This window comes from Cariama cristata, unplaced genomic scaffold, assembly GCF_000690535.1.
Source record: "Cariama cristata isolate BGI_N322 unplaced genomic scaffold, ASM69053v1 scaffold32982, whole genome shotgun sequence".
In the NCBI taxonomy this organism is placed as follows: Eukaryota; Metazoa; Chordata; class Aves; order Cariamiformes; family Cariamidae; genus Cariama; species Cariama cristata.
In genome coordinates this window covers 9,351-35,316 of record NW_009602654.1, presented here as the reverse complement: position 1 = coordinate 35,316, position 25,966 = coordinate 9,351, and the positions used below count along the sequence as shown (strand labels likewise).

The window sequence follows — 25,966 nt, the reverse complement described above, 5'->3', positions numbered from 1 at the left end:
ATGCTCCTAACCAATACATTGATCGGGGCGAGGGAGAGATGAATGCGGAGAGGAGATTGCTTGTCTAATAGCTGTTGTTCTTAAAGAAAAGCTTATCTTGCAAACAGTGGTTCAGTTAGCTGTGCCCAGATCCATTGGGAAGCGTTCCCTTTTGCTAGGGAGATGGGGTAGAGGTGGCCTGGCAGATGGTCCCTCAGGAGGGCAGGTAGCGGTAGCCCCCAGGCCCTGACAAAACACGATACTGTTAAAGTGAGGGGAAGGAGCTGCTGAGGATGAGCAAGTAGTGTCTTGGTAGGGTAATGTGGCAGGAGGACTCTCCTTCACAAACTTGACATCAGGAGATGTTTAGGGATGCAGTGACCTCCTGGAGCTGTAAAATGAAGAAACTTGGTTACCCACAAGGAGCAAAATGTCCTGCAGGTAGTGAGATGTGGCTGCTGAGTCTGTCTGCTTCTTGAGCATGACTGGAAAACTGCTGTCGGCTGGGCAGGAGAGGAGAGGGGCAAGCCAGAGTTGATTGGGATCCTGCCTGAAAAGTGAAGTTCCAGCAGGTGACTCTAGGACTGGGTTTCTTGTTCTACCCATTGTGTGGGGGTTGATAAACAAACAGAGCAGTGCTGTCTTGTTCCAAACCTTCTGTGCAGTGGAGTAATTCTGGCTCTTTTAGGAACTGGTCTCCTGTAAACAGATATCACCTCCTGTAACCGTGCCAATGAGTCATATGTTATAAAAAAGACAGATATTAACTACAGGTGCAAAATAAGGAGCAGATGGGAAGCTTAAAGATACCGTTCTCATGCAAATGACCTTGGTAGCAGAAGAAAGGAAGAAATGCTGTAAAGAAATCTTATGTTTGGAAGCCTTATTGTAAGTCTCTGATAAGCAGTTTTTAGCTTCAAGGCGTAGGAAGGAGACAGGCATGGGAACAGTGTCTGCACACAGTGATTCTAGAGCACGGAGGCGTTTATAAATAGTGGCTTCTGCCTGCTACACCTACTCCACATAATCTTGTATATGAATATTCATATGCCTAATTACAGTAGTAATTTCTTGAAACAAAATGGGCACTAGTACTTGTGGACAGCATGCAGGTGTTCATGTAAGGAGGGGAGACTGGAAGGAAATGGATCGCTGAGGCTGAAAACCACTGTCTAAAATGTAATTGCTGGGGGAATTAGGCCTGTTTGGGCTGTCCCCGTAGAGTCCTGCTGCCCGTGTGGGTGAGCACTGCCCTACCTCCACCGAAAGCCACAAATGACAGTTGAGGTCTGCTGTTGGCAGTAAGGATTGGGTTTGTAGCACTCTTTAGCACAGCGGATCTTCTAAGGAGGGGAATAAGAACTACTTAGAATAAACTCAGTTTTCTATAGCATTGGAGATGCTTTCTTCGGCTCCAGGCATTTAACAAAGTGATGTTTTACTGGAACTGCAGCGACTGGGAGATAAATGGACTGGCCATTATGTGCTGTGCCACTCAGACAGCATTAGCTATTGCCGTCTGGCTGAGATGTCTGGCCAATGCACAAGAGCCTAACTTGAACTGGAAGAAGGGCTGTAGCATTGCTCAGCCAGGGGGAAAGGTGGCAGAGCATGGTCAGCATGCCACCTCTGGGGTGGCTTCCCGGAGGCTTAGGGCAGGAGCAGTCCTGGTTTGAAACCTGCCAAATACAGCCTAATGTAGGTGCTAGATGAAGGATTTTGCACTAGGCTTGACATCTCTCATGACAAAAAACAAGTCAAAAACCCACTGCTGCCTTTACATCGTTCTTCCTAGCTCTGGCACCAGTTAGCAGGACTCCTACCTTAGGAGAAGCTAGACAGCTTGAAGGGCTTATGTGCTCCTGGGTGGGCAATCCTGTACCTGTCTCCAGCAGGAGCAGGACGGAGGTGGCTGTGACAAAGCAGCTGTGCAGTATCTCCTCAAAGCTGTATAAGCAGTAACTGTCTTGCCAGGGTTGTGTGTGCGGCTCCCTGACCAGGCAATGCCCTGTGGGCTTCTTGGCATCTCTTATGATCTCCTTCAGAAAAGATAAGTAGATAGTAGAGGTTGGGGTAGGAAGGTGGTGGTCAGCTCTCCTACCCTGGGAGTGGGGAACGAGCTTCTAGGCTTGGGTAGCTGCAAGGATATAGACCTCTTGTAGGATTCAGCATCCTACTCGAGGATGTACTGTATCGACACTCGCACCACCAGTCACAGCCATCAACTTAGTGTCCTCCGAGGGGATGCTGTACATAGTCCCTAACAGCTGCAGCACCTGCAGACAGACTTCAAACAGGTCATTCTCTTCATCTTCACTGAAGAAGAATACGGCCTTTCTCTTTGATCAGCTGCACCTTCCAGTTATCAGTAAATGGATTTGATCCCAAACCTCTGCAGAGGAAGCTGTGCCAACAGCTCCAGCTTCCCTATAGAACCTGGCATCTCTCCTTCCAAAGGTAGCACAGTGGATGTCTCTGTTCTAGACAGGCTGCAAGCCAGGCTCTCTCAGGGATGTCTGGAAATAATTGTAGGTGTCTGTCTTTTATCAGTTCTGATGTAAACTGGCTCTGGGTGAAATTGCCCAAGTGTGGGTACAGCTTTTGGGTGCTTATCCCACTGCTAATGTGATTACTACTATCAGCTAGAGGTTGGCTTATTCTATCTCAAAGCTCCTGAAGAGAGCCAGACTGCCATCTCCCTGAACTCTGGTGATAAAATAGACTTTTATCTTTAATATCTTTAATAGATAAAATAGTCTGTCTTCTTGCTGACCTTACTGGGGTTGATACCTTGGTTGCTGGACACCTTAAGTCAAGAGAACAGGAGGTGACTTAAGAAAAGGCTTTTGAAGGCAAGAGGTATGGGCTAGAGCATGTTTCCATTTGAAACATGCCTGTGAATCCATGAGGGCAGTATTTTTTCCTCTCCTAAATGCCTTGCTCATGAGTTAAGCAAGCTGTCCTGTTAATGGCTTCCTTTTGTCCTCTAACACGGTTTCACTTGGCTCACAGCCTAGCTTTCCTGACTCCTGGTGACCATGTACTTGAAGCATACTCTCTATCTGGTCCCGAGCCATTGAAATTCAGGTAGTTTTTAGGTGCTGACTGAGTGCCTGTGGCTTCTTTCCTAACCTGTACAAGGTGGGAGGTAGATTTGCCTCAACCGATTCTGTTGTGCCTCTGATCACCTAAAGAGCAAATGTTACCATAGCTTGGGCATTTTGTGCTGTTTGGAGGCTTCAGAAAATACCAACGGCCCAAAACTACTGGCAGGTGCAGGAGACTATTCCTGTTTTTTGACTCCTGGCCCTGGTTTGATCTTTGTGATTTATGGTGGGAAGTCCTAAGTAATGGCCAGCTGGAAAAGCTGGGTACTCTGCCTGAACTCTGCTACCAGATCCTCTACAAGGGGGCTGCAGCTGCCCTGTCAGAGCTCACAGCATACAGGCCTGGGCCAGCTGGAGGGGAGAGGGATGGAAAAATCACACAAGCCTCGAAGAGACACAAGACAATTCATGCTGTATTGTGCAAAACAGCTGTGGTGTTGGCATGACTCAGTGGGAGCACTGGGATTTTATTCCCCTCACTTTTAAGGGGAGAAAGGTGCTAATGCTTTCAGCAAAGAAAAACAACATGTGCTATTTCAAATCCTAACCTTGATGGCCTTAAGTCACTAGGGCTACAGGCACAGCCTTTTTCATATTGTCGCTGTAGTGCGGAGGGACCCATTCAGCTCAGCACTACTTGCTGACCCTCCTGACATCCCAATACTGTCTCTACCAACTCTCTTGGGGGGTGAAAGGGGAGTTTTTTCCCCCCAGGCTGTGAAAGCAGGCAGCTGCCTGAACTGCAGTCCAGCAGAGTCTTGCTTCTTTTGGGCCTGTCGCCCAAGTGCTGCTCTCCTGATCTGTCAGCCTGATTGCCCGCATGGGCCGTGATAATGCATCTAGCGTTCCTGCTGGCCAGCCAAGCCTCCCAGAGGAAACCCAACCTTTGGCTGAATTATTGATACCCTGGAATGCAGCACGACTCCCCTCTTCCTGGAGAGCGAGAGTGGCACTCGACAAAAGGTTGCCCTGCATTATTAATCACCTCATCGGCTTCCCTGCACGAAGACGGGACTGGTGCTCAGCTGGGTCAGCTGCAGGGATGCTTTCTGCAGAGCAGAATCCGTGGAGCCTCTCAGCACTGCGACCTGGCACCTGATCCCAGGATGCAGATCCTGGAATTGGTTCAGGGTGGGACTGTTGACCCAACTGTCAGGTTCTAGAAAACAAATGGGAGTAGTTCTGCCTCAGCAGGAGGAGCTTAAGGTTCTCCCCAGGCATTGCAATTGCATGTGCTCTGCCCGCCCTGACTCTCTGCAGGTGGATATGCACCAAGCCTGGAGGTCAGCCTGATAAAACCAAATAACACTCCCATTTGTGGCAGTCTGGAGTACTTGGTGCTGCAAAAGATGGCTATGCCTCTAGTCCAGGAGCAGCAAGACACAAAATATTTTTAATCTGTCTTTTTACAGTCAGGAGGCATAACTGTATGATCAGCTCATCTGTTCTCTGGCATCTCTTGGCCTCACAGTGAAATCTTTTGTCTGTTCAATGGGAAGGAAAGATAATGAAATTTCTGTGAGTGTTATAACAACAAACTCATAGGAACAGAAATCCTTTACGGAGGCATTTTGCTTGAAGTGCTTGAGTAGCCAGGCTTCACAAACTGCTGTTCTTCTACCCTGCTTTTCTGGGGACACTGACTTGGGCAGCCAGTCCCCGAGAGGGGATAAGCAGCTGAGACCTGTTGCCACCTGAAAGCTCAGATCTCCACTTGCACCAGACACAAGAACCAGCTCATAGGATAAGGCAGTGTAACTTACCCCTGATCCTCTTCTCTGGCTGTGCTTTCATGAGAAGCATCATCTGATCGCACTACAAGGTGGTCCTGCTCTCCCCTGCACCTGACGGCACGTTCCCAGTAGTGCTGTGAAGTTGGGTGAGTTCTCTCAGCCATCTAAAATGTCAGGTCAAGTTGAGCTGAATCAGTGAGTCCCCGTGCACAGACAAGGAGGTACAAGTGTGTTACAGGGAAGGAAAAGAGCACCCTCTGCAGCAACCGGCAATGGGATGGTACCAGCTGGGCCTGCGTCTGGGCTTTGTGGCATAGCTGACTTCTGGGCAGGGTGGGCGAGACACTAAGGGAATTGGGTGGAAATGGAGTAACAGTCTCCAAGCATGTGAGCTACAGCCTCCCGTGCCTTTGCACTCAATTCATGACATTCATGCCCTGCTTTCCAACTCTGAAAGAAAGCCTGAATAAGAGATTGTTTTCTGGCCTGACCTTCTGGACCCACAGGCTGTGACTGAGATTCCTGCCCATCCTCCCCTCCTGGCATAGCCCCCAGGCTTGCAGTGACCACAGTGCGTGTCCTCAGCCCTCTGGCAAGACAAACGGCTTTAGTGCCTGACTTGAGATAAGAACTGAGTGACTGAGTCCTGGCCAAGTGCCGTGCAAAGGACCCATGTTGTTCCAGCGCACTGGGTGAAGGGGCGGGTTACAGAAAACGGCTGCAAAAGACAGCGATGCTTGGAGATGTCATTTGTGAATATAGCAAAGGACCCCAGAGCTGGAGTGATTCAAGAGGCTGGCAGTAGCACTGTGGAGATGCTGGAGGGCTTCAGCAGTGATCTGACTCTGCAGCAATGCTGTAAGAAGCTGACTAAATTCAGCTGATAAGAAACTGAGTTTAGGCTTGACAGCTCCAGGGCAGATGCTGGTGCAGGGTGAGTCTAAACTGCAGGAGGAAGAGCTGGAATTGAAAATGAGATGAGATCTCAAAAAGCTGTCTGGGAAAGGAGGGCAAGGGAGACTGTGTTATGCTTGCATCAAAGAGTCTTGGCTTGTTTAAGAAAGCTCTTAAACAGATGACTTGAGAATTGGTGCCAAATACCTGGGAAGTCCCAGTTTGCTGCATGGCAGTGACTCAGCCCAGCCTGGCAGAGTCTGAAAACAGCCCTGGGCTTCCAACAGTGACAGAGGAAGAGAGCCTCAACCACGCACGCATGTCTGATAGTCGTCTGTGTCCCCTAAAGACAATCATAGCCGTTAGGTACAAAGCAATACAAACACCCTCTCACCTTGGAGCTGCTTTTAGCCATGCCCAGCAGTAGCCAGGGAGCCATGGCAAGACTGAGCTGAAAATAACTGCCAGTAACCAGGGGCTACTGGTGCGGAGGAAGAGACTGGTGAAGCGATCCCTGGTCACACTTGGCTGCAAGTCCTTGGTCCCCACTGGGCTGCAGGGGGGAGTGTGACTGCCCTTGCAGCTGAGTATCTCTCACCACCGACGTCTGGCAAAGGAGTTCACGGGCTCTAGCGTGAATCTTGCCCAAACAGGTCACTGTAAACATACCTGCAGGGCTTGTATATCTCGGACATCTAGTAATGTTTGCGCAGGACTGGTAACAGGACTCCGAAAGGCTGTTTACCTGCCTCGCATGCTGGTTCTGGGCTTGCTCCTTATCTCCCTTTGTTCCCAGCATTGTACTGGATGTGAACGCGGCTGGGGCTGTTGGGCAGCTGCAGGAACAGAGCTTGCCAGAAAGCCTTTCAGGAGGGGCAGCAGACACCAGACCAAGACCCCACGAAGAGGGCATCTTGGCCCATCTAGAGCTGAGCTGTGGCGTAGGGGAGGGGAGATGAGAAGGTACAAGTGGCAGATCAGACAGGAGTTGTATTTCACTTAAGAGTTTTAGCCAGGCTTTAATCTCTTGGCACCTGACTGTACCAGGTATTGTACAGTACCATGTCCTGGTAACTCAACAGTGGCACCAGAGGCCAGCAACAAGGGCTAAAAGGACAACTGCAAACTCTGTAGGATCCCAAGTGGCAGAGTTGTCTAAAGGGGTCTTTTAGTACGATCCAACAAGATGCTGGCTCTGTCAAGAGCAGGAAATGTGCTTAAAAATACACTGAAGTTGGCCAGCTTCACTGAGAGGAGCAAGTGGAAAATGGGGATGGGATGAGAGGGAATGGGCTCTTCTCTCAGAAATCCCCAAAGGAAGCAATGGGGGGTGTCCAGGCCATCTGATGCTGTACCTCCAGACCAACAAACCTTGCTTGTCAGATGTTGCTGCCCAGTATGAAAACACTGAAGACTTGCACAGCCTGCTTTTCCCTGCTGCTAATTTTAAACTTGAAAGGAATTGTAGAGGGAGAGTCCATTGCCAGTATGAATCTGAGTGCTGAGAGAAGTCAGACACTGTTACGTTTCTCTCAGTACCCTGCTTCAGATCATGTCCTAGAGGAAGAGTCACTTGCTGGAGGCATTTTTATCTAAATCCTGAGTTTGAGCTTCCTTTAACCTTAGATGCTCAGTTGGCAGCTCACTGGCAGCAAGGCAGGAGGTGAGCAGGGAGGCAGCGCTCAGGCACTGCCAGTCTGATGGCTGTTGGAGGGCACTCACAAGCCCTGTAGCAAAACCGATGTTGTGTACATCCTTGTCTAATGAGATGAGAAGAAAGCCTGACCTGTGAGGTCGTAGTGGCACTCCTGATCCCGTTGGGTTTGCAGGACATAGAGTTGGTTAGGAGGAGGAGAAGGGAGATGGCACCTTCCCTCACGTCAAAAATGTCTGTTGCTGTCCTGCATGAAGTAGTGGAAGCCATGTGCACATTTAAATAGATTCCTAACAACTCGAGTATTTTTGTACCAGACTGTATTAAAAGTTACATATTCTGGAACATCTCTCAAACCTGGACTCTATTTTTAGCTCAATGCTTGTCCCACTCGTGGGCAAAAACTTGCTCTCTTCCCCTGAAAGATGCCTGGGAACAAAGAATGACACCTTGAAGGCTTTTTAGCTCTAATCTAAGATAAATGCATGAGATGGAAGAAGCCTCAGTGTCTCTTAACAGCTGTGTAGCGCACTGAGATTTTGCTTTAGTAGCACAGACCTTCTAATGACTACCTCTTTCCTGCAGTTTACTGAAGAGAAGTTGGGCCAGGCTGAGAAAACTGAACTGGACGCCCACTTTGAAAACCTTCTGGCCAGGGCAGACTGCACAAAGAACTGGACAGAGAAGATCTTGCGTCAAACTGAGGTTCTGCTACAGCCAAACCCTAGTAAGTCCAGCTTCTAATGCTTGAAGGACAAATATTGCTTGCAGCTCAGTGTTAAGACGTGCCCTCTGGCAGAGAGCCCTGTTGCATTGAGTTTGTGGGGGTTGGAAGAAATGTGTCTTTGCAGGGCCTGTCCTTCCTTCCCCGTGTAGCTGAGGGGTGACTGACTGCTGCCCTACGCAGCCTGGCAGTGCTCCTGAGGACTGGGGAAGGGACACCTTCTCCTGGTGCTTGCTCTCCAATGCGTTATTGAGGAGTGCATGGGGTGGGCTACCCTGAATGCCAGTTCCAGGGGCCTCTCCTTCATCCTCTGCCCTGTAACCACCAGTGGCATCCTCATTCCAGGTGCCAGAGTAGAAGAATTCCTCTATGAGAAGCTTGACCGGAAGGTGCCTTCCCGGGTCACCAACGGGGAGCTGCTGGCACAGTACATGACAGAAGCAGCTAATGACTTTGGGCCAGGGACACCTTATGGTAAGTCAGCCTGGCTAATTAAAAAGGCCTGGGAATCCATCCCTTCCTAAGAGTGGATCCCCACTTCTATTTTGGGTTACGACTTTCGCAGCATGGCTCTAAAAGGGGGCAGGGTGGCCTGCTCTCCCCATGGCAACCTGCCTGTTAGTGTGTGGAAGCTGATGCCAAAGAAGGGTCTCCTCTAGCACAGAAGAGCCCATCTGGAGTAGGAAGTCAAGTCTTACTCTGCAGCAAAGTGTACTCCATGCTGTGGGGGAAAAGGGGCAGGGGTCTCCTCATTCCCAATACAGTCCTCAAGTCTGACAGAGCTAGAGAAGAAACAAAGCCATGCAGATCCAGGGTAGCTAGTGGAACTGGTTACAGGATGCAGAAACTACTCTGTGCTATTTCTGTGGCTTTCTAAAGTAGCCTGAATAGGGAGTTGCAGTGAATGGCTTTAGCGTTGTCCAGTTTGAGCGTATTTCTAGTCTAAGGTGGTATCATTTTGCATGGAGTTTCTCTAGACTCTGAACAGGAGAACCACCCTTTAACTGTGCCCTGCAAGTACAGGGTGGAAATCTTTCTCCAGCAGAAAGACAACAGGAAAACAGACTTGGGAAGGTAGGTGCTTGGCCACAAGCCTCATCAGGCCCCTTCCTGACCACACAGTGCATCTTTCTGCTCTTAAATCCTAACAGTGGCCCCTTCCTGGGGGAATTTTGGGCTTCTTTAAGCAGCAGCCTGCACAGAAGCACAGCCTTAACTTCCAGCTGTCCTTGCCTCTGCCATGAGCTTTGTTCCTGCTCTCCAAATCAATAGTTGTTCAATAGTGAGTCCTGTTACAGGCAGAACAGCTGTAACTGCATCTATAGCCAGCACTGCCTAATCAACTCATTTTTTCTGCTCTGGTGCTTTTTAATTTGCTGCTCTGTTCCTGTGCCTCTGTTTTATGAGACAAACAAAGATCATTCTGCGCAAGCAGGTGTAGCAGTAAAAGGACATCAGTGGAATAAGTACCTCAGCAGACAGATAAGATCAAAGCTGCAGTGGGAACAACTGAGAAGAGGCCTCAAGCTAAAAGCAGACTGTAGTTAGGACTGAAGCTGGCGCGGTACCGGCATGGTCACCTTGCACAGGCAGGGTACGCTGCACCTTTGTCCCCCAACACTGAAGCCTGGTAGCTTTGGGTGAGTTGGCTGAAGCCAACACAATGTTAATTGGTTTCTCCTGGAGTTGAAGGCTCCTGTTATTGCAGGGAAGACCTTGATAAAAGTTGGAGAGACTCAAAGGCGCTTAGGTGCAGCAGAACGGGACTTCATCCACTCTGCCTCCATCAACTTCCTGACCCCCCTGCGCAACTTCCTGGAAGGGGATTGGCGAACCATATCAGTAAGTATGGTAGCAGCGAAGGGGAAGCTTGTCACGTCACTGGAGACAAGGAGGGCAGGGGGAGAGGGAAACAATGCTGGAAGAACACTTTTTCCTTCCCTATGAGAAAGGAGGACTCCATACCTCTCCCCTCAAAGAATGCAAGGGTAGGGGAATACCAATCCTAGATCCGCTCAGGGTTCTGTCTGTGGCAGGGAAGGGTTGCCAATCGACATGCAGGAGGAAGGTAACTTCTTTCCTGACTCCTGCAGCTTAGTGGGCACCACCCACACATAAGCTGCCCTGTTTCCAGAAGGTTAGCCTGGATCCCGGCAGTCAGGCCCAAAGCAAGAGCTAACGAGATGAACATAGTAACTGCTTCTTTCTCCCTAGCATTTTTTGATAAGGAAATGGATGTGATACCTTGTCCCCTTCCCTCCCCAACAGCTCCTGAGCAGACTGCTCTTACCCGTTTTCTGTCCCTTGCAGAAAGAGCGGAGGATCCTGCAGAACCGCCGTCTAGATCTGGATGCGTGCAAAGCCAGGTTGAAGAAAGCCAAAGCTGCCGAGGCAAAAGCAGCGGTAACTTTTTTCCCCTCATTTCCCTTTTCTGTCCTTCTGGCCCCAGGGCTTGGCTCACATGGACAAAAATTAGGCTGCCCTACTATGTCCCAGCTCTGACAGGCACGAGTGGGGGAATTCCTTGTCTGGTATGCAAGGGAACTGGGAGCAGGAGCCATGTACCTGTTCCTGAGATGTCCTCCCTTGGGGGAGTTGCTGAAACAAATAGTTCTGAGCTTCCAGAGTCTGGAAACTTCTACTTGACCTAGGCTCCTGCCTCCTGACTGATCGTGGTTGCTGGATGATTTGCGCTAGTAACTAAAAGGCTGCATCTTCTGACGACTTGCTGAGTTTCCTTGGGGATCTCAAAGCAAGCCAGGAGAGAGCTGAGCTGAGAGGTGCACAAGGGAAAGGCATGCTGGTGCTCTGCAGCAGTCTCAGGCTTTCCGACTAGTTAAGATTCTGCCAACTCAGTCTTCCCCAGGCTGAAGTGCTGTGGGAGCCTCTAAGGGGTGGCCAGGGTCAAACTGGCTACCAAGAGGTCCTTCCTTCAGCCTCTCTATTCACTTAATTCATGGTGCTGTCTAGTTACAGGCTAGTTTTGCCCTCTGGGGAAATCATGGCAACTAAAGTAGCAAAGGTCCCAGGTCAAATCAGTGCGGAAGGGACCGGTAAGTCAGCCGGTGTCACTGTGCGCAGGCCAGAGCACTGGGGACAAGTGTTTGTCTGAGGCTGACCAGACCATCTCCTGGAGCTGGGCTCTTCCTGGGCAGAGGTGATGTAGCAAGAGGCAGAGAGGATGTAGCTGGGCACTGATGGGTTCCCTGGAGGGCCTTGTTGAAGCAGATTGCCATCCTGTAGCACTCTGGCTGTTGGCACAAGGACTTGCCAAGTTCTGCTTCTAGCCTGGGGCCAGGACCTCAACTAGCAAATGTGTGCAATCAGAATAGGCAGGAATCCTTGTCAGTCAGTCTCTAGGATGCACTGGGATACCAGCCCAGGAGCCCTGCCATGAGCCTGTTTTCTAGCCATCTGCTCAGCTGGGCCTCTGGCCTTACAGCTCCCTGGGTAGCCAGTTCCCAGGTGTTTTCGCTTTTCTCTGGCTCTAACTCCGTACATGCCATATGGCGAAGCTGTGCTAAGCTCAGTGGCCTCCATCAGCAGGCCTAACAGACTGGGGAAACTATGTGGGAAAGCCCTGAACAAAGCTTTGGGTGAACAAAAGCGATAGCTGCCCTTTTACAAAAGCCTGCTCTCATCAGTCAGGTCACCCAGATCCACTGAAGGGATTGGCAGTTCCCCTTCTGAAGGGGACAGTACCCCCCAGTCTCAGTGGGAAGTGGTGGCCATAGCTTTATCTTAAGCTCAAATCAGAGCAGGGATTCAGATACCTCCTGTGCTCCCTCCCTTTCCACCCTCTTTACCTTGCTTCCTACATGAAGTGATTCCAAGGCCTCTCACCTGCACACAGACCCTTGGGTGAGGGACTTCCCCGTAGCTAGAAAAGAAAAACTTGGTTTCCCACTGGAACTGCAGGGCTGGGGTGCCCCAGGCAGGATGCAGAGCCAGTCGAGGTTTGGCAGGGTGTTCGCCTCAAGCCATGTTTCAGCCACTCTTGCTTCTTTGAACAGAGATCACACAACAGAAGAGCAACCTCAGCTGCTGTTGTGGGCACTCATCTTTTACCCAGCTTAGCTTAAAGGTGGAGTCCCTGGCCTGAGGGCTCTGGGTGCCTCACTGACTACTAGAGGACAAGGCACAGGTGGAAGCTCCCAGCACGGGAGGGAGAACTGCTACCTCTGCTCTAGGCAGGTTAACTCATCATTAGACTATGAGGTTCCCTGTAACATGCCTGGAGTCCTGTGTCACACCTCTCCATCCAAGCTGGCCTAAAGTATTGCACCCCTCCCAGCTCACCCCTCTCTTGCTGCTCTTCCCCTCTGTAGTGCAAACTTGTGTTCCCACAGCTTCCGTCTCGTGACTGACCCTCCAAGTGCTCAAGACCTGTGAGCTGCTGTTCGAGTGTCTGGGCTTGTGCATTTCCCTCAAACTTTGTGCTTTGTCCTTCCTGTTGATGCTGTTTTGTTTACTAACCTTTTTGTTTTGTTTCTTTGTAATTTGCTCAGTGTGAGGGAGATGTGAGTATTGACTGTGCTAACAGTGCTGTGATTTTTTATTTTTTCTTTAACACCTCTCATTGTCTCTTTCCCATTTTAAATGAAAATTTGTATCTGCCTTGTCCCATTGGGACTGGCCCTGGAGCATGTACTGAGCGTGGTCAGGGCTGTGGCTGCCTGGGGAAGGTTCTCCAGAAAGATGGGAGCATCTGTTGGTTGCCTGCAGCCCCTCTGGAGCATGCACTCGGTTCCATCAATGCTGCTTGCAAGCAGTGCTCAAGAGAGGCAGGGGCTGCAGTAAAGACCCACTCAGGCTCCTCCAGCTGCAGGCAGGAGGAGGATGGGTTGGGTGGCAAGTCCCCCTCCTGGAAGGGAGGCAGCCCAGAGACAATGACAGGCAGGCTGATCTGGTTGTGGTGCTGTTCTGTCCTCCAGGCTCCAGGGCTCTGCCCATTTTCCCCATTAGAAGAGCAGAAGGGGGAGGGAGGTGGGTCCCTTTTGACCACTGCTTGCAAATACAATTTCTCCATGCATAGGAGTGCAAGAGCAGCTTGCCTCTTTCATCCCATGTGCTATGGCTAGTTTGGGGACTCCCTGGAGACCAGGGAATGGGAGGAGAGGTTTCTTCAGTTGCTCTTGATCTTTTTTTTTTTTAAAAAAAAAAGTATAAGCAGCTATTTCTGTGAAAAATCTCTTCTCCCCACAGGGAGGAGTCAAGCCTGGTTGTGCTGGCTTCAAAGCTCACTGGTGCATTTTTCTCCCTATATTCAGGTTTGACTTGTAATAGTAATTGCTCCTCCTTATTCCTTCCTCCAGCCATCCCCAAAACTCCTAGATGGTTTAAAAAAAAAATAATCTCTTGTTGGGACTGCCTGACTGCTCTTCTACACACTGGTCACTCATTCCAGCAGGCTGCTCGTAGCCCAGCAAATCAGGTCAGCAGGTATAAGCAGATCTGGGTGAACTGCAAAGAGATTAACCTGGGAGAGGAAACATGGGGCCTGAGAGGATTAACAGCGTAGTGGGGTTACAGCTGGATCGTGTGCCAACCTTGCACACCAACCCACTGCACAGCAAAGGCTGACCAAGAAGATACCCTGGTCCATCACACCAGTGCGATGGTCCTGATGTGAGCTAGCTCGTTGCCTTATCTCTTTGGGTGATGCTACAGCCAAAGGCCGTCCTAGGAGGAGACCTAGTCTTAGATTAGCTGGATAGAGAGACCATGTTATGTGATGGTTAGTGAGCCCACGCCTGTATGGAGGTGAACTGGATCCCTTGCATTCCCAATGAGGAAAAACTCCAGAGTGCTTAAGTCTTCCTGCCCCAGGGCACAGGTTTAGCTATGGAGAATGTAGCTTGGAGGTTTTCTGACCTCTGGGATGAAAACTCATGCACTACCTTTGGCAACAGCAAGGCTTTGGAGTAGATGTGCTCTGGCTAAGCCATGCCCCTTACCAAAAATAGCAGATCTGAGTCCGTTAGGAGGAAACATGCCCAGAAGCTTTGTGAGAGTAAGAACAAGTAGATACGTTTCTTTAAAAGGCACTGTGGAAAGAATGCTCTGATGCCAGTAAACGTGCCCACTTTAAGGACAAGGCCCTGTAACAGGGACACTTCTAGGACTGTAGGCAGGAAGCAAGGGGAAAGAAGATCCTGTCCACTGGACTGAGCCAACATGACATGAGCAACCTGCTGGCTGCAAGGGAATGGGAAATGCATTTGAGATTGTGCTGTCTCATCTCCACTCCAAACGGCCGCTGTACGAGCGGATAGCTGTAAGTAGAAACAACTGCTCTTCAAGTACTGGGTGTGACTGCATCAGCCAGTCCACCTCCTCTTGCACAAGCCCGGCTTCCACGCACCACTGCCCAGACTGTTGGGAGACCTCCCTCCTGCCATCCCCTAAGAATTTGAAATAAGCTCCCAGCACAGACAGGAAAAAACCCACTAGTCCCTTCTTCCATCCGTTGCCCAACTGACTCGTGTCGACTCTTCTGCATGACTTGTACATGAAACTCTATTCCCCCCACTAGGCTGTGCCTGACTTTCAGGAGACTAGACCTCGTAATTACGTTCTCTCCGCCAGCGCATCAGCGGTAAGATTGCCTCTTCCTAGATGTTGCCTCTCCAACCTCTTCCTGCCCCTCTCTCGACCCAACTTAAACTCAGACCTAGCGCTCTGCTGTTTTCAACATTTTAATGTGACATGGGCTGCCCAGGGTTCCTCTGACTCAGCCTTAAGGATGCAGATCACCCCTGTAGGGGTGCATGGTCAGGGTCTGGTGCTTTTGCTGCTTGGTTTGCTTTCCGGTTTCTCTGCCAGTCCTTTTTCACATTTCTAGTAGGAGTCTTCTGACTGTTTTTTATTGCTAGTGGAGCCATTGAAAGTGCTCAGAGGCTTTGTAGCTGGTCAAGAGAACCAAAGGTGGAGGAGTCTTTCTGCCACCCATTGTGTCAGTAACGCAGTAGGCTGACAATGCAGGCTTGTCTATTCTGCAAATAGAGGTCTATTTTTTTTTTCTTTTCATCTTGGGGCCTGTCTGTTGGCAGCTGTTACATGGTCAGATGCACTGGGGGTGGGCAAATAGCCCGTTGCATCTCTACTGTGTTGCACTGAGTGGTTGTGTTCAAGCAATTGACTTTCCATGCTGTGTTCATGGCTCCCCATTGCACAATGTCACATTTCTCGTTAAAATGTTGAAAACTGATCATCTTGCTTCCTAAATAGCATTCAGAACAACACTGATGCCTGTTAATAGAATAATCTGGAAGTGGAAGGACTGGGGTGTGGCATCTGTAGACATGAAAAAAGACAGCCCAGCCTTCTAGCAAAGAAAAAAATGTCATGGAAACAAGTTGGATTTGGTTAATGGGCAACCCATCCCATTTGGAGAAAGAGGTATGTCTGAGCTGATAGCATCAGTGTTAGTTCCCAGGAGGATCTGTCCTGACCTTCTTGGAGAGCAATGCTGGGATCAGAAATAGCTTTGCACAAGTGCTAGAAAACTATTTCCATAGGTAACTGGCCCAGCGATAAGACTCCTTAGGAAGAAACCAATACTGGTGATGCTGTAGCAATTGCTGAGTTTCCGTCTCTCCTAGCACAGCAACTAGCAGTGAGCCTGTGGCTCTGGCTTCTCCCTTGGGAAGGTCTGTTCCAAGGAAAACACAGTAATGGACTAAAACTGAGCTCTAGGAGAATCAGAGGAGAGATACTGGGCTTTCCTTGCCTTTGAATAGCTCTGATTAGACAAGGGTTTCCTGGTCATTCCCCGAGGCTTTCTAAAGCCGACCCAAAGACAAGCATTTGTACAATACGCAGCAGCATCTTGCAGAGTGCCCAGATACTCTGTTGAATATGCCTAGTCATCACCAAACTGCAAGCTGATCTGCTTTTGCTGTATTGCAAAGCTGTTCTGGGGAGCAGATGCCAGGTACAGTAACATGACAGGAGAAATAGATTGGGGGGGGGGGAGTTTAGCCCCCAGGTGTCTACTCTGGCACATCTCTGCCTTGTTCGGTGATCCCTCTTCAGAGCTCTGCTAGAGAAGCTCTGACAGAAGTAGCTGTGATGTCGGACAGTTAGAGCAGGGCTCTAAGAGACAGACTTGGTCTAGGTAGGCAGCCAGCACTGACCTTGATCACTTAATCATGTTTGATGGTTGCACAGCAGGGCCTCTTACCAGGAGTGCTTGTAGGAAACCTGGTAGCCTAGCCAGCGGTGGTCCTTGTGGCTTCCAAAACTCTGTGTTTCAGAGGTTGCAGGTGGTGGTTGAAGTGCCACCTGAAGCCCAGCTGCACTAGCAGGGTGACTTGAATAATAATTGGCATCTCTCGTTAGCAAAACATGGGCTGAGCCCAGACTGCTCCCCAGCTCTGTGCAGGCAGGACTGCTTTGCAACAACTCTCTAATCCCAGCATTCATCCCAAGGGGTCGGACACCGCAGCAAGGTAGGAGCTCTTCATACTGTCGCTCTGCTTCTCTTCCGGGCCAGAGTCCTTGTGCTGCTGTAGTCTTAGTGTGTCCTGACAGTACAGAGCAGTGGGTGCTGCTCTCCTCCCTGTTGAGCTGTGCTCCTTTCTGGAGGGAGGGATTGCTTGTGCCCAGGTAACAACTTTGTCTTACAGGTGAGCAAACAGGTCAGCTCTCTCCTGGACCATATGCCCTCAGCAGGGGTCCAGCTTGGATTCTAAATTTATGTTGTTGGGGTTTTTGGAGGTGGATAACATAGTGCTTTTTTTTTTCTTTCCTCCCCCTTCCATAACATGAGGGATTAGATGGAATTAGATCCACCTGGAGACAAGCACCTCCCTCATTTTGTACGAGCTGGAGGCTGAGGAGCCATTTCTCCTCTCCCCTACACTGACCTTTTTGGTTTTGTGTAAGGTGTACATGGGCTGTGTAAGCCTAAATATCCCTTTCTCTCAGACCCTGTCACTTGCCGTGCGCTGTACTCCTAGGAATGATTCCAAGAAAAACATATTGAGTACCTTAAAGAGGGTTCCTCTGGCTTGAGCCGGGCTGGAGGAAGACGGGGGCTGATCGTGGCATTTTCAGCTCGCCGAGCTGTCTGAAAAGCTTCAGACAAGAGCTGACTAGTACCTTGGCTCAGGGATAGCTCTGGGCAAAGCTGCGCTGCCCCAGAGCACCACAGGGTCAGAGCAAGGCCAACAGAAGAGAAACAAACCTGGATACAAATTCAGTGGGTTCTGCAGTGATCAAATGGGCCTGAAATGGCTTAAGTAGCATCTACAGTATCTGAGTAGAAAGACACATGGCCTGAACGAAAGCTTCCCATTGCCTCTATAGTAAACCTTGCTCCAAAAACAGAGGTCTTGTGCCAGAGCAGCAGTTCAGGATCTTCCCACCACCTGCCCTCCAGAGTAGGAGCTCTTAGACCGAGAAGGGGAAGGGGCTTGCGTCCCCATGCATGGCCGAAATTGCCCAGGCCTTATTTGAACCAGTTTCTGACTTACAGTAACAAAAGATTCACCTAAAGGTCAGAGAAAACACACAGCACCAGTGCACTGAGCCCTGCACAGGGACAGCCTGCAATTGTAAGGGGACCAACTACAATAACTCCGCTCAAGTAAGAAGAGGTGCCGGTCAGGCTACGTACCACGGAACAGGAGCTGAGCTGCAGGCCAGGGACCAGAAGCCAGAACAGGAGCAGGCAGCAAGCCAAGGAGCCCAACGTAACACCATCCTGCTTCAGCCCTTCCCCAGTGCAGACAGCTCCTGCAAGGTGCTCCTTATATTGGCTGGTGAAGTTGTTTCTGCACCTGGGGCTGCCACAGCCCATCTGAGGGCAGCTGCTGGTGAGCAAACCTCAGCAAGGTTCAGCTGGGAGACCCTGGGTCTAAACAGAGCATGTTCTCCCACTGAGGATGCAGTAGCCAGCACAGGGCTCCCAGGTGCCTGCGGCACAGGTTCAGCAGTGCTACGGTGAACTTCCCTGATCCGCAAAGGCGATGTCAGAGGGTGAAGCTGAGGTCCTCAGAGGCCGTCTCCCCTGGCCCCACTGATGTGGGATGTTGCTGGCAGGCTGGTGTGCTTCCAGTTGATCCAGGGTGATTTCTCTTCATGTTGCCAGGGCTGAGGGAGTAGTTGTCTGCTGAGGAAAGGCCAAGCCGAGGACTTCTGGGAAGGATCAATGTGTTTTTCTACCTCTTCTCTCCCTTTCCCATTGCTGTGCATGACTTTTGTTGTCAATTGTTTCATGTCCTGGAGCCAGATCCCAGCAAGCAGCTGGCAGTGTTGTGCTGCCCCAAATGTGCCCTGTGGGTGAGGAGAGCAGGAAGGAGCAGCGTGATGTTTGCTTGGCTCAAAAGCAGCATCCAGCCATTGCTTCCTCCTTGCTGTAGCTAAACGTGACTGTTGGTAGCGCAGACTGGCTGGATTATGATCCCATTAACGTGAGCTCTCTGGACCAGTGGGTGAGAAACACCAGCCTCTGTCTGGCTTGAGCTCATGGCAGCTCCCCGGCCCTGTTTGTGGGCTCAAGCAGCTAACTTGCCTCTCCGCAATCCTAAAAGAAGGGCTCTCCTTCAACACCAACTTCTGCAGGCTTCAGCAAAGTAACCCTTGCTGTTCAGAGGACTCTGCTGCTTAATCCTGTTTTTCCTGGAGTCCGTTGAACGCAGTTGCTGTAACGGCCCTGGCAGGGAGCAGAGCCGGTGTGCTGCTGGCTCGGGTGGCATGGACTTGCTCTCCCATTGTGAAACTGAGCTCGAGGGTGCAGGAATGAGGGGGGAAAGAAGGCATCGATCTGGCAGCTGCTGCTGGGTGAAGGGCTAGCTTGTCCCCTGGAGCTGGCCTGCTGTGTCCACGGAGCATCCTTGCCAATTGGTGTTACTGCCGAGTGCTTCTTGACGTCTCCAACACTGACCTCCTTTCCTGTTGCTCTGTGGCCCCTACAGCTTTGGAGCGACGAGGTGGAAAAAGTAAGTACCCAGCTGAAATTATGCTCAACCCTTCTGGGCGTGCTGGTGGCGTTTAGGGGTGGGGGGTGCTGCGGACTCCGTCCTGCACACGTGCAGGGGAGGATCAGCGGGATCTTGCTGTTGCCAGCCCCACTCCTGATCCTGCAGCTGCGTGGTTCAGTGCGGCTCTGACAGTGGCTTGGGAAGAGCCTGCCCCGTGGGCCAGTTGGCTGTACCTGGTGTGAGAGACTTCCGAGGCAAAGCAGGCGTGCCTTTGTATGCGATAAAAGGCAACTCTGAGAACCCTGCACCAGTGTCGCAGGAGCAGAGGTGACGCGCTGCGATGTGATTCAGCTCTGTTCCTGTGGCAAAGGCCCTGCCTGCTCCAATTTTGCATGTGCCATGCATTAGCCTCTAGTAGCCCCTTGCCTGCTTGTTCTGGGGTCCAAGCAGGAGCTCTAAGCAGAGCTGAAGCGAGGACAGAGGGTTTCCCCGTGAACAGCCCCAGCTGCTGGAGGGGACAGCTCTGTCAGGAGGGCAGGGTGGGCGGTTTGGAGCCTGTCGTGGAGTCGATTCTGTCTGGGTGAGCTGCGCTTACCCTTCTGAGTGGATCCATGGAGGCAAAGTCCCAGATCTTGTTTATTTTCTGGGGTCTGCAAGGGGAGTGGGACTTGTCCATGAAGATGGATGGAGGGCTGCTAGTGGACTAGAGACCAGGGTGAGCTCTGTGTGGAGCTCCAGCATGGCATGGAGCTTCCAGAGACACCACCTGGGATCCCATTGCCTTTCGTACCTCAAACATCCCCAGCAGATGTTAGGCTGAAGCGTGAACTGCAAGGTGGTAGAATGGCACGTTCCTGCATGCTGTGCATGATAGCAACCTATTACTGCCTTGCTCCGAATGCATCGTCAGAGCAGACTGGATGTTTTTGAACCAGCTTATCCTGTACTTTAAATCCTTCAGTCCCTAAACAAATAAGCTGACTGCAGTCAGCTGTAGGTATGCAAGGCTCTGTTGCTCTATCTTTGGTCTATCCAACCAGGATGTCAGTAAACTTCAAAGTTTTCAGTGTCTCGGAGAAGCACAAGACTGGAAGGGACCTCCCAGGTCATGCTCTGATGCTGGCTTTTTAGGAAACTACGTCCTGCAGATGCAGCTCAGAGCTAGTGAGGAGAGGCAATGGGTCAAATCCCAGGCGGTGCCAAATGGAGCTGGGTCTGCCTGTCACAAGTTGCAAATAGCTCTGCTGCTGCGGAGGCCTCTGCTCAGCTCACTGGAGCAAGAATCTCTCGGTGCTTAGTAAGGCATTGCCCTGGTATTTCCCGTTACATTCCCCCTTCTCCTTTAAATAATCCCTTTCATACAGAGGATGTAAGAAAATAGATCAGTTGTAGCTTAAAATAGACAAATCTGATTAAAAGACAGTCAAAGCATTTCTTTGTTCTAGCCTAGCTGTACGACAGTACTGGTAACGCCATTACCAGATGAGAGATGTAATGGCCGCAGCAGCTCCTCCAGCTTGCCCTGCTGAGAAGGCTGGGTCTCCTCTGGGCTGACCCTGCTCAGAAACACCAGCGATGAGACCCCTGCTCGGAGACTGCCAGCCTGTCTGGATTAGCTCGCTGGGGTCAAGTCCAAACAAGTCGCTCCTGTGCCAGAATGATCAGGGCATTTCCAAAGCAGCAAAAGGAGCTCTCTCCCAGAACTGGTGCTGTGCAGGAACCACTGCACCAAGGCAGGCAGCCCTCCAGTTGCTGCACCCTCCCGGAGAAGGGGAAAAGGACACAGGACCCGTACTCCTTCCAGGAAGCCGTGGCTGAGTGGACATCACTCTGTGCTATCGGGTCACAGCACATCCTAAGAGGGAACTGGCATGTTCCGCTTGGTGTTAAGGAGTCATCCATGCTAGAGAGAACAAATGTGCCTGTTTGCACCCCTTTCCTTCTGGCAGCGGGAGGGGAGAGCAGGCTCCAGCGCACCTGCCTGCTCCAACACTTCTGGAGCTTTTCACTTTGCAAGGATCCGCCTGGGTATTCTGGTACTGCAAAACTGCCCTAGTGTAAATACGCTGTTTGCTGGTGGGGGAGAGATTTTCTGTCTGTTTGGTAAAGGTGGTCTCCGGTATCAGTCTGTTTTTGAATTCCCAATGTCTGCTGCGTAGCTGCCTTCTGTTAACTGTTGTTTAATACCTCCTAGCTCAAAATAAATAACTAGCTTCAAAGGAGAGCCTTGGGTAGAAGTTGGATTGGGATGTTCATCTCCATTGCAGAGAGATTGAGGTAGTAACAGCAGTTTGGTAAATGAGCCCTGGCCTCAGCCTTTGTTCTGTGGTGATAAAAAGGATACTGGCAAAAATTGCACTTCTGGAGAGAAACTTAGGGACGTTGTGACAGTCCTGTGCTTATAGGCTTAGGGAGAGGGCATTAAAAGGACAGGTGCTGGCGTGGGACTGGCTTTCCACATAGATCAGGATGAGCAAAGCCTCTCCATCTTCATGTTCTAGTCTTGCAGGAGTAGGAGCTTCCTAGGTGGATGCACCAGTCTTGAGCTGCCATTCCATGACCTGCCATGATCCCATGTAGGATCACGCAGGAATCAAGTTGAAAGACAGCCAGAGGCCTCTGGGATCCTAACCCACGGTGTCTTGTGCCTCATGCTCGGTGTCACAGGTGCACGTGGAATCTACTGAGCCAGCAGCACACTTGTCTCGGTGCCAAAGGGGTGGGTTGGTGGAGGAGCTGGGTATTGCCTCTCCCTGGAAGAGGTAGAACAGGGGTCCTTGCCTTGTGCGGTCTTGAACACCTTGTCCTGGTTTGCAGGCAGAACACGAGCTGCGGCTGACGCAGACCGAGTTTGATCGGCAGGCAGAGGTGACACGTCTCCTGCTGGAGGGGATCAGCAGCACACACGTGAGTCTTCCAGGGTAACGGGAGGGGGACAGGGGCTACAGAGACTCTTGGCGCCTTTCTAGAAGAATGCCAAGAGGATGATGGAGCCGTGCTTTGGAAGTAGAGGTAGAAGTCATAAATCTGGATGCTACAGCAACCTTCTCATAAGACCTGGAATGCTCAAAGGCGGTGGCACTGTGGCATCTGTAGTTCTGCAGTCCTTGAAATGCTTCTGAGCCAGAAAAACCTTGTTGTTCTCTCACTAGAGCTGTGGGCTAGCCCTGTGGGCATGACTAGAGTGCCAGGAGCAGCCTCCTCTCTCAGATCACCCTTGGGCCTATGCAACATTCCCAAACTTAAATTCACGCAAACCGCATAACTCTTAAATATTGGCCTGCAGAAGTCTGCTTCCCTTGGGAGCAGGTAGTAGCTGCAGGAAGAGAGTTCCTGTGCCTGGCAACCAAACTCACAGACCAGCTTATTGTCGTTCTCCCTCCAGGTGAATCACCTTCGCTGTCTCCATGAGTTTGTGGAGTCTCAGACCAACTACTATGCTCAGTGTTACCAATACATGCTGGACCTGCAGAAGCAACTGGGCAGGTGAGACAAGAGACGGCTTTTACTTCTCTGAGGGTTACTCATCCCCTTACCCCTAGCTCAGGTCTTCTTCCGCATCCCACATCATAATGTTGGGCAGAAGCTATAAAGCTCCCTCCAAGCTCTGACAGAGCTTCTGAGCTTACGGAATGGTGACCAATCCTGGTGGTAGTGAATTTACAGCAGGCTTTGGGTTTTACAGATTCATCTCAAAGCATGATGGCCATGAGAGTTCAAACATTCTTCCTCTAAATTAGTTAAATCACATGGGAGACAAATTCCTGTTGCCAAGCAGCAAGCCTGAGTGTGCTCAGCCGCAGCAGTAACTAATTCTGTGCTGCTGGCTGCACATCCCATGGGCGCGGGCAGGGCTGTTTAGTCTGTTACCTGCCCCATCAGCGCGGTGGCCTGACCCAGGAGGGGCTGTTGCCTCTACGTGATCACTCACTACTCCTGTTCCATTCTTTTCCATGCTTGCAGCTCGAAAGGAGAAATGTAAGTAAGACGTTGCACACGACTAGCTCTAAGAGCTCCCCACCTCAGCCAAACTCGAGTCTGCAGACTCCCTACAAAGGCCACCAAGGGCCAGAGCTGCACTCCCTTAGTGCAGAGGCGAGTAACTACAAGATAAATGAGACTGAGCTCCACTACTTTATCTACAGAGCCCAGAAAGCCTGGGAGCCTCCAGCTGTGGCATCCAGTTTAACAGCAACAATGACTGTCCCTTTCCCAAAGAACTAGCAGACTAAAGAGATAACACACACCATGTGAGAGCAGGACAAGGACATAGCACAATGGACCCAGTAAAACAGCTGCAGACCCAAGAATAGCACCTGGCCAGAGCCCTCTCTAGTGCTACACTTCAGTCCCGTGCTCTCTAAGTTAGGTGCCGGTCCTGTAGCAGGACACTGGAACCAAAATAAGCCAACAAATACTACCTGTTGCATGGTCTCAGCACCTGCTTCCCCACTTGAAGAGCAGTGTAGATATGTTACAGCTGTTAACTGGAACTCTTCAGCATCATCTGTGCAGTGTAGTGACTGAAAGAAAGAGTTCTTTCTTGGTTCCTCTTACTAGAGCTTTACTGAACTCTGCTTTTTTCTCCCATGTAAGATTTTCAGGCACATTTGTAGGCAACGCAGAATCCACATCTCCTCCCCCAGCTGCTACCTCTCCTCCAGCTGTTGCTTCTGCCACGCTCCCTGCTGTGCCTACTATTCCAGTTGTGCCCACCATTGTTGGGGTGCCCAATACTGTGGCAGAGAGTGTACTGAACCCAAACGAAGTCAAGCCTCCTGCCAGTGGGACACGGAAGGCCAGAGTCCTCTATGATTATGAAGCAGCTGACAGCACTGAGCTGGCACTTCTTGCAGATGAGGTTGGTAGCTTTCCTTTGTGTCGAATTTTGCTATAACTGCCTAGCAGCCTGTTGCATGCTTAGCAAGGTCTCGGTTACTTTTCCTGCCCCTAAAACCTCTGTTTTATGGAACTGCTAATAGCGTCTTTTCCTTGACACTTGTATCCATTGAGTTGCAGTGAGCTTGTGCTCATGGCCATTTGCTGTTTAAGAACATCACCCCAAGAACTCTTCTCTTCCTATTGGAGTCTAGCTGTACCCTGCTAACAAATACCCCAATACTTAGCATCTTCACTGTGACCCTCAAATATAGCTACCTTATCTGAGAGCAACTGGATCCTCTACTGGCTGGAGGCCTGGTCTAATCATGCTGAGAAAAAAGGAAATTCAGCGAGTTGCAAACCCTTTGGTTTGCTAGACTGAACTTTTGTATTCAGAAAGGATGACACAGCAGTATCTGCTATGCCACCCTGCATGCAAAAATACCTTCAGTCAGTTTGGAGAAAGAAAAGGCAATAGGAGCATCACTGGGCAGATTTCTGTAGAGCTCCTATTAAAGCTGCAGATAGCTCCAGGGGAAGGGCACAGATGCCTGCTAAGTGAACTTCAGGAATTACTGTTCTTTCGGTACCCATCTGACTGAACTTCTTGGCTCTGTCTGCAGAGTAAGGTCATGTCTAATGCTGTCTTCTCTCCCCAGATGATCACTGTGTACAGCCTGCCAGGCATGGATCCAGACTGGCTCATAGGGGAAAGAGGGAACCAGAAAGGGAAAGTTCCTGTCACTTACTTGGAACTGTTAAGTTAAATGTTTCCGGGAAGAAGAATGTACAAGCAGAATGCACCCCTCATCTCCTGGCACTTCTAATGCGGATTTCTTCATCCGAGACCATTGCTCTCTTCAGGGTTGACGCTCCATTGCTAATATGGGAATTGGGGGAAAGAAGTGGTAAAACTGTTACAGTAGGGTTTTGGGAAAGGGCTGATGGCACCCAAGACTGAATTCATTAACTACCAGTGCAGCCTGCTTTGAGGTTAGTCTTGATGGTGCGATTCCCTGACCCCTGTCTATCCCTGATAGACTTTTTTTCCCTTACCCTACCCAGTCTTGTTTATCGCAGTGGCTTTCCCAGGGCGAGCACACTCTAACCCTCAGCAGCTGCTCGCAGGGTTGAAGTTACACTTCCCTTGTGTCTGGTGTGGGTTGGTGCCTGTCTGCCCCTCCCGCCCTCTCTCTTCTTCAGCAGTAGAATTGCCCAAGTCAAACCATCAAGCATTCCAGTGGGGAAGTGTCCCACTCAAACCCTCTGACCAGTCCTAGCTCTTAAGGCAAGGATGCTGAATTTACTTCCCTTGTGTCTGGTGTGGGTTGGTGCCTGTCTGCCCCTCCCGCCCTCTCTCTTCTTCAGCAGTAGAATTGCCCAAGTCAAACCATCAAGCATTCCAGTGGGGAAGTGTCCCACTCAAACCCTCTGACCAGTCTCCTAGCTCTTAAGGCAAGGACGCTGAATTTAAGAATGAAGAACCTGTTAAGCCCACCCACTTTTCTCACCTGTGGGAGAACAGTAATGCAAGGCTCGCCAAGAGCTGCGCTTACTGTCGTGGTGCCTGATGGCTTCAAGCTAGAACTGTCCTCTGAAGCTGGAAGGAAATTTCTTTGTGAAGACCAACCTAGTAACGTAATGTCTGTATGTTGAAAATCAAACCTCAGTGCAAGGGACCATGCATCTTGCTTGCATTTCCTCTGAGAAAATGCTCTGGAGTTTACAAGCCTTTTTACAAGCTTTGCTCCCTGTGTTAATTGTCCAGGCTTTTCTTTCAGTGCGTCTGTTCCAGACATGTTTGAGCCTGACTTTATTTTCACCCTAGATCACTGATTTAACTAATGCTTCCCCTCCCGCCTTAGCAGTGAACAGACTTGGTGCACCCTGGCACAGAAAGGGATCGTCTCACTTGCTGTTATCTCCAACAATGAGCTGTTCTTGGCCATACACGCACTAAATAATCCAGGCTGCCCTTGATGTAAGTGGCGGTTTAGCTCACCGGGAGTGCTCAGGTGTGTACGCCTTTTAATCCTATAACGAGCTTTTTAGCTAGAGCTCACCTA

General features: G+C 50.4%; 1 protein-coding gene across 1 annotated transcript; it reads left to right on the top strand.

Annotated features, from left to right (window-relative positions):
- The first annotated feature begins 7,931 nt into the window (after positions 1-7,931).
- Positions 7,932-24,921, top strand: SH3GLB2 (SH3-domain GRB2-like endophilin B2). The gene is made up of 8 exons (XM_009694871.1): positions 7,932-8,094; positions 8,437-8,565; positions 9,800-9,933; positions 10,402-10,494; positions 21,837-21,926; positions 22,405-22,505; positions 23,616-23,880; positions 24,560-24,921. The coding sequence occupies exons 1-8, from the start codon at positions 7,932-7,934 to the stop codon at positions 24,665-24,667; spliced, it is 1,083 nt and encodes a 360-aa protein (XP_009693173.1). The 3' UTR covers positions 24,668-24,921.
- The last annotated feature ends 1,045 nt before the right edge of the window (positions 24,922-25,966 follow it).

What these genes read in the sequence shown, in the direction of transcription:
- SH3GLB2 (XM_009694871.1), top strand. Translation starts at nt 7,932, where the DNA reads ATGACTACCTCTTTCCTGCAGTTTACTGAAGAGAAGTTGGGCCAGGCT. An exon ending in TCTGCTACAGCCAAACCCTA is followed by an intron (nt 8,095 to 8,436) that starts GTAAGTCCAGCT and finishes TCCTCATTCCAG; the next exon opens with GTGCCAGAGTAGAAGAATTC. An exon ending in GGGATTGGCGAACCATATCA is followed by an intron (nt 9,934 to 10,401) that starts GTAAGTATGGTA and finishes TGTCCCTTGCAG; the next exon opens with AAAGAGCGGAGGATCCTGCA.